Source organism: Alosa sapidissima, chromosome 13 (assembly GCF_018492685.1).
Source record: "Alosa sapidissima isolate fAloSap1 chromosome 13, fAloSap1.pri, whole genome shotgun sequence".
In the NCBI taxonomy this organism is placed as follows: domain Eukaryota; kingdom Metazoa; phylum Chordata; class Actinopteri; order Clupeiformes; family Clupeidae; genus Alosa; species Alosa sapidissima.
Genome location: NC_055969.1, coordinates 14,855,030 through 14,873,290, shown reverse-complemented (window position 1 = coordinate 14,873,290; position 18,261 = coordinate 14,855,030). Strand labels below are relative to the sequence as shown.

At 41.2% G+C, this 18,261-nt stretch overlaps 1 protein-coding gene across 1 annotated transcript; it reads right to left on the bottom strand.

The window, feature by feature from the left end:
• Positions 1 to 154: 154 nt before the first annotated feature.
• Positions 155 to 17,800, bottom strand: LOC121679603 (transmembrane channel-like protein 2-A). Its single transcript, XM_042058438.1, has 17 exons — positions 17,788 to 17,800; positions 17,361 to 17,448; positions 16,656 to 16,962; positions 16,381 to 16,527; positions 15,573 to 15,666; positions 15,398 to 15,479; positions 14,905 to 15,011; positions 14,716 to 14,814; positions 13,896 to 14,038; positions 13,626 to 13,773; positions 12,921 to 13,109; positions 12,496 to 12,675; positions 11,946 to 12,104; positions 2,128 to 2,256; positions 1,693 to 1,760; positions 1,322 to 1,561; positions 155 to 284 (listed from the first exon to the last, which is right to left on the bottom strand). Exons 1-17 carry the CDS (start codon positions 17,788 to 17,790, stop codon positions 155 to 157), a joined length of 2,313 nt encoding a protein of 770 aa, XP_041914372.1. The 5' UTR covers positions 17,791 to 17,800.
• Between the last annotated feature and the right edge of the window lie 461 nt (positions 17,801 to 18,261).

Here is an 18,261-nt window from a genome sequence, read left to right as displayed (position 1 = left end):
TTTTTGCATCTACTTTCATCTCTGCACATTGTACTGTAAACACTTCTGAAAAAGGATGTCAGGTTGAATCACTTGGTGTAACTACTACAGTAGGATCATGTCATCAATGCATGAGACAGTTTTTGACATCTCATAGACATTACTGTCTATTCACTTACACCATGAGCAGAACACCTGGTATGATGAGCCCTGGGTTTGCCACATAACCAAACAGCGTCCCTATGAAGGCTGGCAGGTCCAGGGCAATTGTTTCCATGACAACATCAATCATCTTCGCTTTACCACTATAGTAGGAATGGAGGGGAACAGCAAAAGTGAAGTGTTAATGAGCTTTGGTTCATACCACACCATTGTTTTGTTTTTTGATTGATCATCTTTTTTCTGTCTCTCTATGTGCTGAACTATGAGCTGTATTAGTGACTCTCAGATGGAATACTGAAAGATTACTGAAGAATACAAAAAACATGACTATGTCAGCACAAATAATTCATGGTTGGCATATATATGTGCACACATGTGTTAGTTTGAGAGGGTAACTGTAACTTATTCATTTGACTGATGCTTAATCCAAAGCGACTTATGTCAATTATTACAAGGGCCAGCCTAGTCAGAGCAACTTGGGGTTAAAGAAGCCCTATGCAACAATTTTAGCAAAAACGACCTTAATTATGCAGGTTGAGAGTTGTTCTGATGGTTCTACAACACTTTTTGGGTCGTTTGGTGGGTGCTTCGTCTCCCCCTAGTGCTTCTCCGCGGAAAAAACGAATATGCAACTTTCTGGTCGCGGTCCGAACACATCCAGATGTAACTCAGCGGAAGTATCCAATCGCGCCTCGAAAATGTAGTCAGATTGTAGTTTCTAAGAAGACTGCAAAACGGACTCCGACTTGGCTTTGTTGCTGTTGAAATTGTAAGTAGCCTACCCTTGGGTGAACTTCGTTTTTGTAATGTGATTTGATAGTCTCTTGAAGAATGTGTTTGATCGACCGTTTTTATTGTGAGCCCTGTATGTGTTTAGCTTGGTTTCTTGATGGCTAGCTCGGTAGCTAGTGGGGGTTTAGCGCAGCAGTCACTTGCTACCGAAGCTGCAGGGGGAGCTATGTCGTGAAAAATGTGAGCCCAAATCAGGCGAAAACCCAGAAACAGCGAAGGAATAACCAGACCTGCATAGGGCTTCTTTAAGTGCCTTGCTTCAGGGCACAATGGTGGCAGTAGGAACTTGAACCCACAACCTGTCTGGCTACTGTATGCTAGCTCAGTTCCTCAGCCACTACGCTACCACGTCCCTCCTCCCTCCATACTCCAACACATTATCCTGTACCTGAAAGGACCACAATCAAAGGAGGGCGGCAGAGACATGATGGTGTAGACTACAGGCAGCAGGCTGAGGAAGAGAATGAGGAGGAGGAGGCCCATGTAGAAGTTGTTGGACTTGGAGGCCTTGAAGACTCTCTCGTGGGGCACGTTACAGCACATCACAGCCCAGCACTGGTAGTACATGGAGCTCAGCAGACGTAAGACGTTGATGCCCACCAAACCAGGGGCGTAAAATGCACCCATCCTGACAGAATTGAAGAGGAGATTTTTGATCATAAAAAAACAAGGGTATGGAAAACTCATTTGTAGGGAGACTTATGCAGATAGCTAGGCATAAGTGTTCAGCAAGTTCAGCTTCAGGGTTTTAAAACTTACCAGATCATTCCTTGATTGAAGACCAGCCCCAGGACATTGCCACTGATATCAAACTCTCCATATGATGGCTAGACAGTATGAAGGCACAGTAGTTAAGTGCACCCATGTCACTCATGATTTTGAAGTGTGTTCCAAAGTTTCCAAAGAAGTACTTTACATAGAAATGTACTGTATTTGCTCATTAAAACAGTAAAATGATTGATGATGGGTGTTAGATTTGATTTAGGCTTGCTCCCAACCAAACAAAGAATGTCATTGACAAAACTAATTTATTATTCCCTTATGATTCTTCTGGTTGACATGACAAAGCATGTGTTATCTATAACCCTTGAAAATAGAAACATGCAGAGTACTTCAGGGATTTTAACTGTGCTCCTCTATGGCCAAGGAAAATAATAACTTCACAGAATCTGCTAAGAAATGAAGAAGACTCACAAATCCTGCCTCCAGGTCCCAGCACCAGCAGTAGTTGAGAAACCTCACAATGAAGGCCCGTAGGAAGTCACCTATGAGAATAGTCAGGTAGGTCACCTGGATGTCTGAAACAGTCAGCTTCACAAACTCCTGTGAATGACAGAAGTACTTTAGATTAACAGGTAACAGGTAACGAGGTACTTTAGATTGAAATAGGCTTCATATTATTAGCCTTTTATTATAAATCATTAAAATAATCATATTGGGGTGTTTACTACTGTCCATGCTACTTTTTTATCCTTGTGAGGGCAGAGAGTATTGTAACTCAGTCCTTCTGTGTGTGTGTTCACACAGAATACCTAAGTACTGATTACATTTTCATACCAGGTAGAGGGTCACTATATCTCGATCCTCGAACACAGTGTTTCCCAAAGTGTGGGTCGTGGCCCACTGGTAGACCGTCAATGTGTTGCGGATGGGCTGTGAGAGGTAGCCTACATTCTTTTATTTTATTTATTTTACATTTTGTAATTGATATTCCCTTTCCTTCTTCCGACATATTAGCCTGGCGGGCCATCCTATATCATTGAAATGTATAGTCTGGAATCGAACCATTTACCTCGCTTAATCCAAGGGGCGGGCAGAGAAGCATGCAATAGGCCAGCGCTACGACCATATCCGTATCCGGTTGGCAAAACGGCAAATACATCCTTCTTCGAAAGGAATTACTTAAGTGCATTGTGTTGCTCAACTTTCAAAGAAAAGCAGAAGTCCAACTCCTCCAAAGTTGACGCCAACGCCGATTCAAACAACCGCTCTTCGTTAGCCATAGCCACCTTCCTTGTTGTTCACCGTCACAGGACTGTCGTTATCCTGTTAAGCCCGCCTTAAGACTCTCTAACAAAAAAGAGCGCTGTGATTGGATGAAGTCCACGGCGTCAGCCAATAGAAATCCCTATGGTTTGATACTAGACGTACAGGCTGAGCAAATTAATTTGCCGCCGCTAGGGTGCGTCTAGATTTCTAGGCTACCGACATATTACAGTGCATGCAAATGCACTGTATTGTTATTCATTAGACTTCTTCTGACTTATTTTTATTACAGCGCATGAAAATGTACTGTACTGTTCTTCCTAGGCAACAACAACTTCTTATTACAGTGCATGAAAATGCACTGTACTGTTCTTCCAAGGCAACAACAACAACAACAACTTATTATTATTATTCCGCTTACCACTTTTTCCGTACGCAATTTCTCTTGAACAGTTTAACTTAGAAACTTCATTCAAACTTTGTAACGTAGGTATTCAAACGGACCAAGCTGCTATGTCTTTTCAACTTTGAAACTTTTTAAACTATTAAAGAAAAACTTTTTAAAAATCCCCATAGACTTAACATTGCCGATTGTGACATCATAATACGGCCGTTAAGCAATTAGAATCCTATGGCAGGTGTTCAGGCCACCTGGATCAACTGCCAGTCTCAGGCTTTAACCCTTTAGGCGCCAGAGGTTGTTTTTTTTCTTGAAACGTTCGATTTTGACATCTTAATTTCAAAAGGCTATATCTTAAAAGTGATAAGAGACAGAGACTTTCTGTAAATTAGAGAAATATTAAGGATGACCCAAAGTTTATGTAGGGATTAAATTTCCCCATCTAATTTGCATATTATGACGTCATATGACGTGGTGGTCATCTTGGATTATAGAATTTTCATGAAAAGTCACATGTTTGAATGATAAAATTCAGCACTTCTTTCCCCCCAAAATGTCCCTCATCTTCTGTGTGCTATATTGCACAATACTGAATGCTCAGGTAAATAGTAAGTAGTAAACAAACTGTGTAAATCATTACTAATAAATGGCAGTAACAAACCGAATGAATGTAGCGGTAGGTTGGCCTTTTGCTGTAGAGATTTTCCATTTACTACATACAGTAGGCACTCTGAAGCCATGTATGGGGTAAATATATATATTATTCATATGACACACAAACACAAGTAGACAAGACCTGTTTAGTTCAAAAGCTCACTCGCCACGGCAAGGCACAGATCAGGAGTGAGATGACGAGACAAGATGAGAGACAATGTTAGTATTTTTCTTTTCTTTTTGTTGATGTTTTTTTGGTTGTTTTTTTTAGCTGACAAAGACACATACATCACAAGGACATGAACTCACAAAAAAGAACACATAGTGTACACTACTAAATGGACAGGGAAATAGATAGTAAATCAACAGTCTAAATCATTACTAATAAATGACAGACAAAAAAAAAGAATTTATGTAACAGGCCTTTTACTGTAGAGATAATGACTCCCTATCCATCCAGGTGACATTTCTTGTAGTGTTTCAGGGTGTGGTACCTCTCATTGCAAGGCACAACACAAAGACCCACCCCACACTGCCTACACATGTATTTTGTCTGACGGCGGCCTTTAGGGCGGGTCCGATCAGAACAAACGACACAATCTGGGTAACCATCAGCCTGGCAGATAAAGTGAGTCTCTGTGGCATGTCTCCCAGTGAGGATGACTTTTGGCCTTTGTTGCTCTTTTTCCTGGAGAAGCCTTCCAGTAAAGCTGATGATGACATCCTGCGCGAAGACTTTCAGGGGCTTGTGAGGAGCAGCAGTGCAGTGGCAGTAAATGATGTGGGCATTCACCATGCTTACACTGAGAATGGCATTGAAAATCCTATTGTACCATTTCCTTGATCTATGGGGAAAGAGGTAGGTCTTCATTCTCTGGTCTGCTGTGTCGACACCCCCCATGAAAGAATTGTAGTCATCAACACAAACAGGCCTATTTATCTCCCTATAGCCACTATCAGTGTGTTTGGTCCTGATGCGCTTTCTGACACATGTGTTGGAATGCAGTGTAGAGAGCATTGTGAGGCGCTTTGTATCATGCCACGCACAAGCTAGCTTTTCCCCTTCCTCATGAAGACTGGGTCATCTCCCTTGCTCAATGGCAGCTGTTCACGGGTGAGGCCCTTTGGCATCCCCTTCCTGTTACTGCTGACAGTCCCACACAAACCCGAATCATTGCTTGCCAGCTCATCTGCTATGGCTGGCGAGGTGTAATGGCTGTCCATGTACACCTCATGCCCTTTCCCTGTGTAGGGGACCATCAGCTCACGGACAACAAGGTGTGTGGCATCGAAATCAGAATTTGCATTAGGCCTATTTTGTCCAGTGTACATGGACCACTGTAGCACATAGCCTGACTTTGCTTCACTCAGAACAAATACTTTGTAACCATATTTGTCTGGTTTGTTTGGGTTATACATTTTGAGTGTGGATTTCCCTTTGAATGCAATGGTCATTTCATCCAGTGACAGCTGCTTAGATGGGCCATACACTGCTGAAAACCGGGGGATGACCAAATTAATGATTGGGCGGATTTTGAATAGCCTGTCATTGCCTGGCTGACCCCTGTCAACATACTCCTCATTATTGGTGAAATGAAGGAAAGACAAAATCATCTCAAATCTATTCCTGGACATCACCTTCCCAAATCCAGGTGTTGCTGTTGGCCAATATTCAGCCCAATAATCCTCCAACTCTGACTTCTCTACCAGACCCATACTCAAATGCAGAGAAAAGAAGGCTTTCATTTCACTGACAGTTACGTCAGACCATTGATGAAATCTGGAGTGTGGCTGGAGTTGATGGGAGGCTAAAAACTGATGGGCATAGCGATTTGTCTCAATGACAAGTAAATTCCAGAACTCATCAGAGAGAAAGAGTGATAGAAAATCTAGGGGCGAATTGGCATTGGAGAGTTCTCTTTCCCCCAGATAACCAATTGGCTGATCAAAGGGCGTGATCCAACTTTGGTACTGCTCCTCATTGGCCAAGTACTCAAAGCCATCATCTTGCACTAAACTATGCATGGCTCCTCTGCCCCGTGTCACACCGCCTCTGCTCCTGCTGCGAGCAGCACGGCCTGATCTGCCTCGCGCGCGCGCCGAGTGGAGAGAATTAGCACAGCTCGAACTAGGCCTACTGTCATTCTCATTGCGACTCCCCCTGCCTCCACGTTGCCCCCTAACTGTCCTATGAACACTTCGACCTCGTCTAACATCCCCAGTGGCATTAGACAAATGCTCCAACAACATGTTACTGTCGCCGCGATTGCAGAGAGGCACACGGTCAGAAGACAAAGAAGCTAGCTGGCTAGCGCTGTAAAAAGACTGGACCCCCACATAACTTCCAGCCTCGTTTCCCACATCACACTAACACGCCTGCTAACTTCCTGATGAACACTACGACCCCGTGAAACATTGTTCCCAGCACTGACATTGGGCAAAGGACCATCTACATTGGGCAAAGGATTCATTTGTGCTTGGTGTAGGTCTAAACTTTGTCCAGCTGCACCATTGCAAGGCAGGGACGCATCTGAAGCGTGGTGAGTAAACGAATCACCGTCATTTTCTAAAGGCAGATATTCTCCTTCAGAATCAGTAATGAATGAACACTTCATTGCGGGTAAACTTTTGACTTTTTGATGCCATTACACGATAATGTAATGCAAATACTCTCTGACGTTGACAATACCGCTCTGATAAAAATGGCACACACGCACACTAGCTCCGGTATTTCTCGCACTGATTCAATGCACTCTAGCGGGAAGATTTTATATAGAAGCATGACGTTTTTTTGACTCGGTGATGACGTATGACATGTTTGCCATCTAGTGGAGTGGAGTTTGAACGAATTATGACCCCCCTATTTGACAAAATCGTTTTATTCAGTGCCGCATCTTGTTGAGAAAACTCGACCGTGGCGCCTAGAGGGTTAAGCATACAAACTGGCCCTATTAAGACTACACATCCTGTTCAACTGCTTCCTCTGCCAAAAACTGTTTCAAAATAAAAGTCCTCACTACAATATTTCACTATTAAACAATTTAAGTATAAGTATATATACTTTTTTGATCCCGTGAGGGAAATTTGGTCTCTGCATTTAACCCAAGTGAATTAGTGAAACACAAACAGCACACAGTGAACACACAGTGAGGTGAAGCACACACTAATCCCGGCGCAGTGAGCTGCCTGCTTCAACAGCGGCGCTCGGGGAGCAGTGAGGGGTTAGGTGCCTTGCTCAAGGGCACTTCAGCCGTGGCCCACTGGTCGGGGCTCGAACTGGCAACCCTCCGGTTACAAGTCCAGAGTGCTAACCAGTGGGCCACGGCTGCCCCCAAATTTAACCCTTTAAACCAGCGGTCCCCAACCACCGGGCCGCGGCCCGGTACCGGGCCGTGGGACATTCCTAACCGGGCCGTAGCCTACGACATGAGTTTTTAAAAAAATGCATGCAAACTAAACTAAATTTAATTCGCAATAATGTCACGTTTTTACATGGCATAGGCCTATATGCAGTTGTTTGATTGCACGCATGTTTGCATTTTGCAAGGTCTATTTTCTTACGTCTGTCTGTCCCGCCTTCAACACTTTACATATTGCCTTCAGCGCTGCGCAGCCTCAGGTCAGCTCACTTCACTTGATCAGTTCTTGGCGAACGGTAGTGTCACACGAAGTTAGCTAAACTGCTAGAATGAGCAACAAAAAACAAGCATCTTTAGCACTGGCCATAGTGTTTGAGCCACTGCAGAGATTTCTTACAGAAAAAAAAGCCACCGTTAGCTGCATATTTTAGTGATGAGGGCTGGGTGTCAAAACTCGCTTACCTGTGTGACATATTCGGGTTGCTTAATGACCTCAACCTGTCACTCCAGGGGAGAATGACGACTGTCTTTAAACTGGCAGATAAAGTCACTGTATTTAAAGCCAAGCTTGATTTGTGGGGACGAATGGGAACAGGGTGTATTTGATATGTTCCAAACAGTAGTGGGGGTTTTGGGAGAGACTGAGGCAGGGCCCTTTCTCTCGCAGCTGGTGCGCTTTCAAATGAGTTTGAGCATTAGGCTACTTCCCATCCTCCAAAGATCCACGGCAAACCAATGAGTGGGTCCGCAACCCATTTGTCAATATCCAGAATAGTCATAACTTGTCAGCGCAGGAGGAAGAGCAGTTGATCGAAATTGCAAATGACGGTGGTCTTAAGAGTGTGTATGAGGAAACCTCTCTGGCGGGTTTTTGGATCAAAACCAAAGCAGAATATCCCGAGATAGCCGTAAAAGCGCTGAAAACGTTGCTACCATTTTCCACCACGTATCTATGCAAGGCCGGGTTTTCTGCAATGACTGCAACTAAGACCAAATTGTGCAATCGACTGGACATTTCATACACACTGAGGGTGTCGCTGTCTTCCATCACCCCCAGATGGAACCTTCGTGTTGCAGGGAAACAAGCACAGGGCTCCCACTGATTATATTCGTAATGCATGTTTAGTTCCCATGTTTTGTTCCCATATTTTGTTAAGCATGTTCACACTTGATAGATGTAGCTTCAAGTTGTTCAATTTTCATAGTTCATAGGCCTATTGTTAAATTTTTACTTCTTCAAGTTCACGTTTTTCACATTTTTAAGAGTTCGTTACCTTCACTGTTCATACATAACTGGAGCTAGTTCTTTTCAAGTAATGCATGCACAACACATATGGAACATGGAGCCCCCGAACCCACTACCACCCCACCCCCCCCCCCCCGGTCCCTGAAAAAAAAAATGGGAATCAAACCGGTCCATGGCACATAAAAGGTTGGGGACCCCTGCTTTAAACTACTGAACTTTTTAACTGTTCAGCCATTGTAACTGTTACTTGTCATCAACTATGACTCCTACCCACTGTAGCTAGTTAGCATGGTTAGCATAATTAGCATAGTTAACATTTTTAACAAAACTGCTAAACAAGATTAGCTAAGTTAGCCAAGTAACATGGTTAGCATAGTTGGCATGTTAGCATGCTAGTTAGCATAGTCAACATAACTGCTAAAAATGATTAGCTAGGTTAGCTAAGTCACATGGTTAGCATAGTTAGCATGCTAGTTAGCATAACTACTAAAAAAATTATTAGATAGGTTAGCTAAGTCACATAATTAGCATAGTTAGCATGTTAGCATTCTAATTAACATAACTACTAAAAATGATAAGCTAGGTTAGTTAAGTCACATGGTTAACATAGTTAGCATGTTAACATTGCTAGCATAGTTAGCATGTTTAGCAAAACTGCTAGAAAACGTTAGTTAAGTTAACTAAGTAGCATGGTTAGCATTGCTAACATAGTTAGCATGTTTATCAAAACTGCTAGAAAACGTTAGCTAAGTTAGCTAAGTAACATGGTTAGCATGTTAGCATTGCTAGCACTGCTATAAAACATTAACTAAGTAGCATAGTTAAAAATCTTAGCATAACTTCTAGCAAACATTAGAGCCATTCCAACTTTCAGTTATCGTCAAATATCTACCTATACACAGCCATTAAACTATTTGAATATCAACATTCATTAAACTTCCAGTCTGTCAACAACTTTTAAACTATTTACCTTTAACTTTTAAATGGTCTACTTTTAAACTATCATTAAACTATCTATTAAACTAGCTGTCTATCAACAACTTTTAAACTATCTACTGTCTATCAACAACTTTTAAACTATCTACATTCAGCTTTTAAACAGTCTACTTTTAAACTATCAACTTTTATTAAGCTATGCAACCACCATGTCTATCCTAGCATCACCGTAGTAACCATCTCTGTATTATCTGTTTTAACTATACATGATATTTTACATCACAACTTTAGCATTTTCATGCACTGGTAATTCCTTGGAATTGCATTTCTAGTTTAGCCCTAATTTGACTCGAACCGCTTATCGTAGAAACTTGGTTCAAACTTTGACACGTAGCTCTTGAACCAAATTTTCGTTCTGTTGTTCAATAACTATTCTTACTTTTTTTTTTACTATTTACACATTATAAAGCATGGTAACCACTATAATGACCCTAGCAACAACCTAACAACCACTTTTATAGCATAGCAACCACTATCATTATCCTAGCAACAGCCTAGCAACCACCTTAAATATCCTAGCAACAACCTAGCAACCACTTTTATAGCATAGCAACCACTATAATTATCCTAGCAACAGCATAGCAACCACTTAAGTACCCTAGCAACAACCTAGCAACCACCTTAAGTACCCTAGCAATAACCTAGCAACCACTTTTATAGCATAGCAACCACTATAATTATCCTAGCAACAGCATAGCAACCACTTAAGTACCCTAGCAACAACCTAGCAACCACCTTAAGTACCCTAGCAACAACCTAGCAACCACTTTTATAGCATAGCAACCACTAAAATTACCCTAGCAACAGCCTAGCAACCACCTTAAGTACCCTAGCAACAACCTAGCAACCACTTTTATAGCATAGCAACCACTATAATTACACTAGCAACAGCCTAGCAACCACTTTATAGCATAGCAACCACTATAATTACCCTAGCAACCAACCCAGCAACAACTTTGCATGCACTGTATTTCCTTCAGGAAATGCTTTTCTAGTTATTATTCTTCCAGGCCTTAATTTGACTCGAACCGCTTATCGTAGAAACTTCGTTCAAACTTTGACACGTAGCTCTTGAACCAAATTTTCGTTCTATGTCGTTCATATTTCTACGACTTTTACTTTTTGAGATATTAAAGAAACTAAACTTAAAATTCTCCATAGACTTAACTTTGTCTTTATGACATCATAATAGGCTATTAAGGAAATAGAATGCAATCAACTGCACCTGTGCTCTCTCACTGACTGCCTGCAGCAATTTGAATGGAACCTCTTCTCTGTGTCCCTCTCCATTCAACTGAATAGCTCACTTCTCATCCCAACTTTCTTTCATTTCCTTGTCTTCACTTTCCCTCATTTTCTCTATCCCTCTCTCTATTTATCCCAATTTCAATAAGTTTTAACTATTCTTACTTTTTTTTTTTTTACTATTTACACATTTTAAAGCATGGTAACCACTATAATGACCCTAGCAACAACCTAGCAACCACTTTTATAGCATAGCAACCACTATCATTATCCTAACAACAGCCTAGCAACCACCTTAAGTACCCTAGCAACAACCTAGCAACCACTTTTATAGCATAGCAACCACCATCATTATCCTAGCAACAGCCTAGCAACCACCTTAAATATCCTAGCAACCACTATAATTACCTTAGCAACAGCATAGCAACCACTTAAGCACCCTAGCAACAACCTAGCAACCACTTTTATAGCATAGCAACCACTATAATTTCCCTAGCAACAGCCTGGCAACCACCTTAAGTACCCTAGCAACAACCTAGCAACCACTTTTATAGCATAGCAACCACTATAATTACCCTAGCAACAGCCTAGCAACCACCTTAAGTACCCTAGCAACAACCTAGTAACCACTTTTATAGCATAGCAACCACTATAATTACCCTAGCAACAGCCTAGCAACCACTTTAAAGCATAGCAACCACTATAATTACCCTAGCAACCAAACCAGCAACAACTTTGCATGCACTGTATTTCCTTCAGGAAATGCTTTTCTAGTTATTATTATTCTTCCAGGCCCTAATCTGACTCGAACCGCTTATCATAGAAACTTGGTTCAAACTTTGACATGTAGCTCTTAAACCAAATTTTCGTTCTATGTCTTTTCATATTTCTACGACTTTTACTTATATAGATTACTTAGTGACACTGTTGCAGACAAACAAGATATCTTTCTTTTGTCCTTACTGTTAAGTGGAAATGTAAGCCCATTTTTAAACCATCTCACCTTTTAGTGTTTTCAAGGTAATGGACTTGTGTGGTATAAGAATATAACTGATGTTATTCTAATGGACAGAAACAGTAACATAATAGATAGCATGTCAGAGGCCAACTAAATGGTTAGAATTACAAGTCCAACGCTAGTCTCCCAACACGGTCCGCGGATGGCATCAGCAGGGTTGATGGGCGGAGCAGTGGCCTCAGAGTCGTTGTTGTACATGGAGAAATTGGCAAGGTACTCTTTCAGGAACCAAACTGAGTTATTCTTAATGTCTACTTCCTCCTCAAGCTGCAAGACAAAAGACATTTAACTAAAATAGAATAGAATAGAATAGTCGTCATTACCACATCTACTAAAGTCACTGGGAATTGTTGTAGTGAGACAGCATACACAATGAAACAGTGTTATAATGAAAAAAAAATTAACTGTATAACATTATGCAACATCATAGCATGGTGTCAACTACAATACAGCAAGACCAGTCTTGTCAATATTCTTGCTCATTAAAAATTAATGAGTCTCAATATCAGGCTAAACTGTCATGGCTGTCCCATCACTCATGGTAATGGGGCATTCTCTGTGCTCTTGTTTTTAGAAATGCACGTGACCAAGGGACACATTCAGCACTTCTGTTTCACAGACACACATGGATGTACACATGCACGTGACCGTGGCTTACCTTGTTGTTGACCTCGTCAAACAGAGCAAATAGGAAGGTGTAGAGGTTGCCTAGGAAGAGGGCAAATACGCGACCGAGTTGATATTTAAGGGCAATACGGGGATGGTTATCCTCTAGCTCAGCAATGGTTTCAAACAATGGAGGGCACACCAGGCCCAGTAAAGACATGATGATCTCAACCTGTTACGACAGGAGAACAGAGGAAAGTCATAAGGATGAGCTATTCCATTCACATTCATTCAACATCATTTGACCAATTTCATATTCTATACTTTAAGAGTGCCACCAGTAGATGAAACCTATTTTTATATATATTTAGGTAGCTGTTGCAGTGGTCAATGTAGTGGTCCAAATAAAGGAGAATCCTTGCTTATTTTAGATCACGTGTTCTCATGTTTAGGTCATAATTGTTTAATCCACAGTACCTCATTTTTCTCGTACCACCCAATGTCATCCCTGTTGGCAAACTCCTGTGACCGCGAGACCGCAAAGAAGATGAGGTAGCCGCTGCCTCCCAGGGTGCAGGTGATCATGAAGTTCGCCAGCACCCGCAGGAACCTCCGCAGGTGGATGTTCTCATCTTTCTGGTTCTCTTGCTCGTCCACGATGGACTCCTGCAAGAGTTCACAAATGACAGCGACATCATAGCCTATCCTTATATGAAAACCAGAACAAAAATCATAGTCCTGCAATTTTCACATGAGGTTGTTCCTGTGTGATACTTTGTAAAAGGAAGGATTATAACAAAATATTACATTTTGTGAATAAAATGATGAAGTAAACAAGGTCATTTGCCAATTCAGCTGTACTGTAGTTTTATCCATCATCACTGATACTGACAGATGCCTTTAGTATATGTGTCTGAATAATAATTTACTTTTATTAATTTACTCCAAGTGACTTACATATGTCAATTATATTACAAGGGCCATTGTCCCCAGAGCAACTCAGGGTTACTGTAAGTGCCCTGCTCAAGGACCCAACAGTGGAAGGCGGGAATTGAACCCACATCTTTTCAGGCTACTGTATCCTAGCCCACATCTTTTCAGGCTACTGTATCCTAGCCCAGCTCCTTAGCCACTACACTACCACTGTCTCTATTAATACAGTGTGAGTGTGTGTGTTGTTGCCTTGAAGCTTGTGGTGACTGAGGCGTATTTGTTATCCGCTGTCTCAGGATTTCCGATAAGGTAATCCCAGCTGGTGAACATCTTCCAGGAGAAAGTGAACTCATTATCTGCATCATCCCCACCGCCGACATCCTGATTTTTAGCCATTCTGACATGGAACAACATGACAACATACATGTTTTTCTTTTCAATTCATATCCACTTTAACTGTACATTACAGGAAAATGCAATATCTTCAACAGTCTGTACTGGTGCTATAGGTGGACTCACGTTCTAATGATAACCATGAGGCTGTAGCCAAAGCTCCCAATCCCTACCAATAGATAAGAGAGTGGCAGTCGGAATTTCAGAGGCCCAACGGTCCTCTGGTCATTGTAGTACCCATAGAAAAGCACTGAGTATTTGCAGTAACCCTGCAATACATGTATACATAGAGATGTAAAATGATTTGTAGTTTAACCCAGTGTTTTTCAACCTTTTTTGTGCCACGGCACACTTTTGACACTTAAAAAGTCCCACGGCACACTAACATCCTGTGTGAAGAAAAAATAAACATACCATAGCCTAAAATTTCAAATACACAGATATGGCCTTATTATGGCTTCTATGCAAGACCTGCTCAATAAAACAAGCGCCCTCTGTTTCATTTGTAGGTGACTATATCTAATTTAATTGTTGTTATGAACTGGATATGTGATGATTCTGTGAATAGTGGATATGGGGCCCTCGTTGTACAATGCCTGCATACCACAAATAGTGCAATCATACAATCAATGAGAGCATGTGGTTATACATTCTTTGATGCAACAGTTGCTTTTCTGGACCAGTGAGTGACATTTGGGTAATTTTCTGCGGCACACCTGATGATCTCACGGCACACTAGTGTGCCCCGGCACAGTGGTTGAAAAACACTGGTTTAACCAACACTTTTTGTTAATATATAGAACAGATATATCACAAAAATGTACAGGGGAATGTTGACATTTGTCTGGGCTTTATGATAGATTAGTGAAGTTGCTAATACATATAAATTGCATTTATTGAATATACAAGAATGGTTAGATGGAGTATTCTGTATTAGCTAACTCACATTGAAGTCCATAAGAACAGAGTAATCCATAGCCGTAGGCTGTTCAGCTCTAGGTACTGTTTTCCGAGGTATAGATCCATATGGTAGCCCCATTAGAACCTGTCATCACATTACCTATTAGAAATGTTAATGTATGCATTCATACTACACTACACACAGCAACAATGTGACCTCTGAGTGACCGCTGACCTCGGGGAGGACCACAAGCCCAAACGTTAAGCTGAAGAGCACCAGGTTCAGACCGTACATCCACCGCAAGAACATGAAGTAGGAGGCCACCGATGACCCAAAGTGACCTGGAGACCCAGTCACAAATACATAGGATTAAAGTGCCTCCAAGCCAATTTCAACAAATTTACCTCAGTAAATTATCTAAATGTTTTATGCAGAGGTAAATATTTTATGTAGACGCATTGAACAAAGATGTACATTTGTTAAGGGCGCTAACATTGTTGATGTACCACAGTTCTCCACATGATGGCAGTATCTTTTGTGACTGTGTTTTTTCCGTCATATTTTCTCCCTCAAATAAGTTCCATCAATTATCTTCTTTTCAAATAAGTAAATCAGTTCTTCTACATGAGAGGGATATTGACTGAGTCTAATTCCATGACACACTCTCTGCCATTTTAGTCACAATAACATGACAAATAGTGCACAATAAGTTTAGGGAAACAATTACATTCCACTTCTTTGATCTTCCTATCCCATGGTATGCAGGATGTCCTGAAATTTTCAAAATCTTTCTGAAACTTCATCCATTTCTGTAAACCAATAAGGTATAAGGAAATTACCAACTAAATCTGTCAGTTCTCACAATACAAAAAATCACTATTGACAAGACACATTTCTTCTACCTTCTTCATCATCATTTTGTAGGCAAACCATGCTCTTCCTTTGCCCTTCCCCCCCAGAGCACCTTCAAATTTGTCCACAAACTCCTGGGACTCTCTGGAAATACACAATTAAAATCATAATATTTAGTGCAGTTAAATATTTTAGGTTTTAATGCTGGAGAATGATGACATCTAGTCTATGCCAAGGTTTGCATGTAAAGCTATTTGCCATTATGCATTTGACTTTTTTAACTTTATTTCATTCTTTCTTGCATACCCAGCACCTGTCTTATTTCCTCTGCTTTTGTCAGCATATCTTCTAAGAATAGAATTTGACTTCCTGAGAATTCTTTCTCATTTCTAGATATTGTCTATCTTCTTCTTGTTCTTTCATTGTTCTTTCTGTCCATCTGCCATCACACCTACAATTTCCCTTCCTTCCTCTACGATGTGCCAGTTTACCTGATGTTCTGAAATGTGACTCTTCTTTGAAGTTTTTACTTCATCAAAGGTTTCCGCTGATAACTGCTTTCTCACATATGGTTGGCATCATTCTATTCAGAGCATATAATCTGATATTGCCCACATACCAAGGTACGTTATTGTCTGAAAACTGTTGAAATTCATTTGCAACCAGAACCAACCAACCACTTTATGTTTGAAATAATGTTAATCATCTTAAACAAACTAGTTGCTCGCAAATATTTGAACACAGTCTTCAAACAGAGAATTAATAATAACCTAATGACGCCACCACCTAAACCTGTATGTCTTCACAACACCACTGATTTTGGCATGGATTCCGCTTTTTATCACCATGGTGCATTACTTGAGAACTGTCAGGCGGCGTTTCATACGCCATGGCTTGGTTCTGATGATGGCAATGAGCTTCTTCTTCTCCTCCACCTCCTCTGTGAGTCGGGCCAACTCTCCTTCGGACATGGACTCCTCATCAGAATCGGTCTTGGAGTCCGAGCTTTTATGAGAAAAGGGAGGGACAAGGTCAATACATTTACATTTCTCTTTTCACCACACATTTCATGAATACTTCAGTTTCTAGTCTAGCCCCTGTTAACAGTTCACCCCAGTTAGATGGTGTTGTACCTGCTTCCTTTGCCTTTCTTCTTCTTTTTATCGTCTTTTCCTTTCCCTTTGCCCTTCTGCTCCTCCTTCCCTTTTTTCCCTCCCCCCTTCTTGTTCCTCCCTCTGCCCCCTGCCTTGGACTCCCCTTCGCTTTCGTCCTCAGTGTCCTTGGCTTTCTTTCCCGCCTTCCTCCTGTTGGCCGCTCGTTTGTTCCGAGGAGCTTCGTCGTCTTTGTCTTCATCATCCTCTGCATCTTCGCTCTCCATCTTCTTGCCCCTTCTGCCCGCGGCTTGCCTTCCTCTACCATTGGCCTTGGGTTTGGTGTCCTCTGCATGCATAAAAATGGACATTCACCAACCAAACCTATAATCTCAACAAACTGAACAAAACTATTGCAAAATCATCAAGAAATAACCTCTTATACTGTATCAGAGGAGAGTCAAAGAAACATCCTCAGTAAACTCATTCCAGAAACACATTCTGTGGGTGATCATTGACCAACTAAACTTAAACTTTACTGCTTAAACTTGTGCCACAGGTAATCATGAGGCAACCACCCATATCAGATGACAGTCGCTGAGACATACTCACTTTAGAAACAGGTTCTCACACACACAGACATAGCAGGTCATAAACACAATGCTCATTGTGTTCACCAATCCATCTGTTCACAAACACAAGCACAATAACAAAGCACAAAGATCATCTCCAATCATCTGAACTCACCCTCACTCCCGGTTCCCACTTCGCCGTCAATATCTATTCCCACTGCAGTCAGGTTAGCGGAACACAGAACATACCAGTGCATGGTCAGCTTGAAACAAGTCATAGGCTAACTAAATTCGTCTCTTTTGTAAAATTTAATGCAACATTGTGTACAATAACAAGTCATTTAGAATGGTCAATTACAATAATTACAATTTATATCAAAGAAATGAAATAATAACAACAATCAGTAACAAATAATCTATTAGGCTATCTGTTATTTCTGACACTTCCATGACAATAATGACTACACATTTTCATACTCAAATAGTCATAGTCAAATCAGACAAAAAGTTAAAATGTAAAATATCTCAATTAAATGTTTGATTTTCACCTCAACAGTAACTCATTTCAGCTCAGGTTACACATCATATGATGCTTCACTCACCATCCTCCAATTTCCTTGCGGTTTCTTTTCGCGGCATTCTGTGTCGTTTCTCTACAGATGATCTGTTCTGGAATTTCGGTGAGGCACTTCAGGGCTCAGTTCTGCCATCATGTTACCGACTCCCAGTCGCCATGACGACGCTTAATGACCTCACACACAAAAGAGTGTGCAAAACTTGCAGAGAGCGAGCATGTTGTTAGCCTACTTAATGAAAAATCCAAAAAAAAAAAAAAAACTTATTTTCTGAAGAGCAACAAATTTAGAACTTGAAGGCATCTGAAATATACCACCAATAAGTGAAAGGTATTTTTCTTTAGCTTAAAAGGGCCTGATATCAGGGAGATGACCTGGCATGATAGACAAGACTTATTGGCAACACCATGGTGAGTGACACCACACCGAGACCTCGAAGACGGTTATACGGTCCACCCGATCTTTTAAACCTGCAGACCCACTCTCACTTGTCTGGTCACA

Coding starts and splice junctions, on each gene's coding strand:
- LOC121679603 (XM_042058438.1), bottom strand. Junction 16,963..17,360: donor AGTGGGAACCGGGAGTGAGG/GTGAGTTCAGAT, acceptor TTATGCATGCAG/AGGACACCAAACCCAAGGCC. Junction 15,667..16,380: donor CGCCGCCTGACAGTTCTCAA/GTAATGCACCAT, acceptor GTGTATTTCCAG/AGAGTCCCAGGAGTTTGTGG.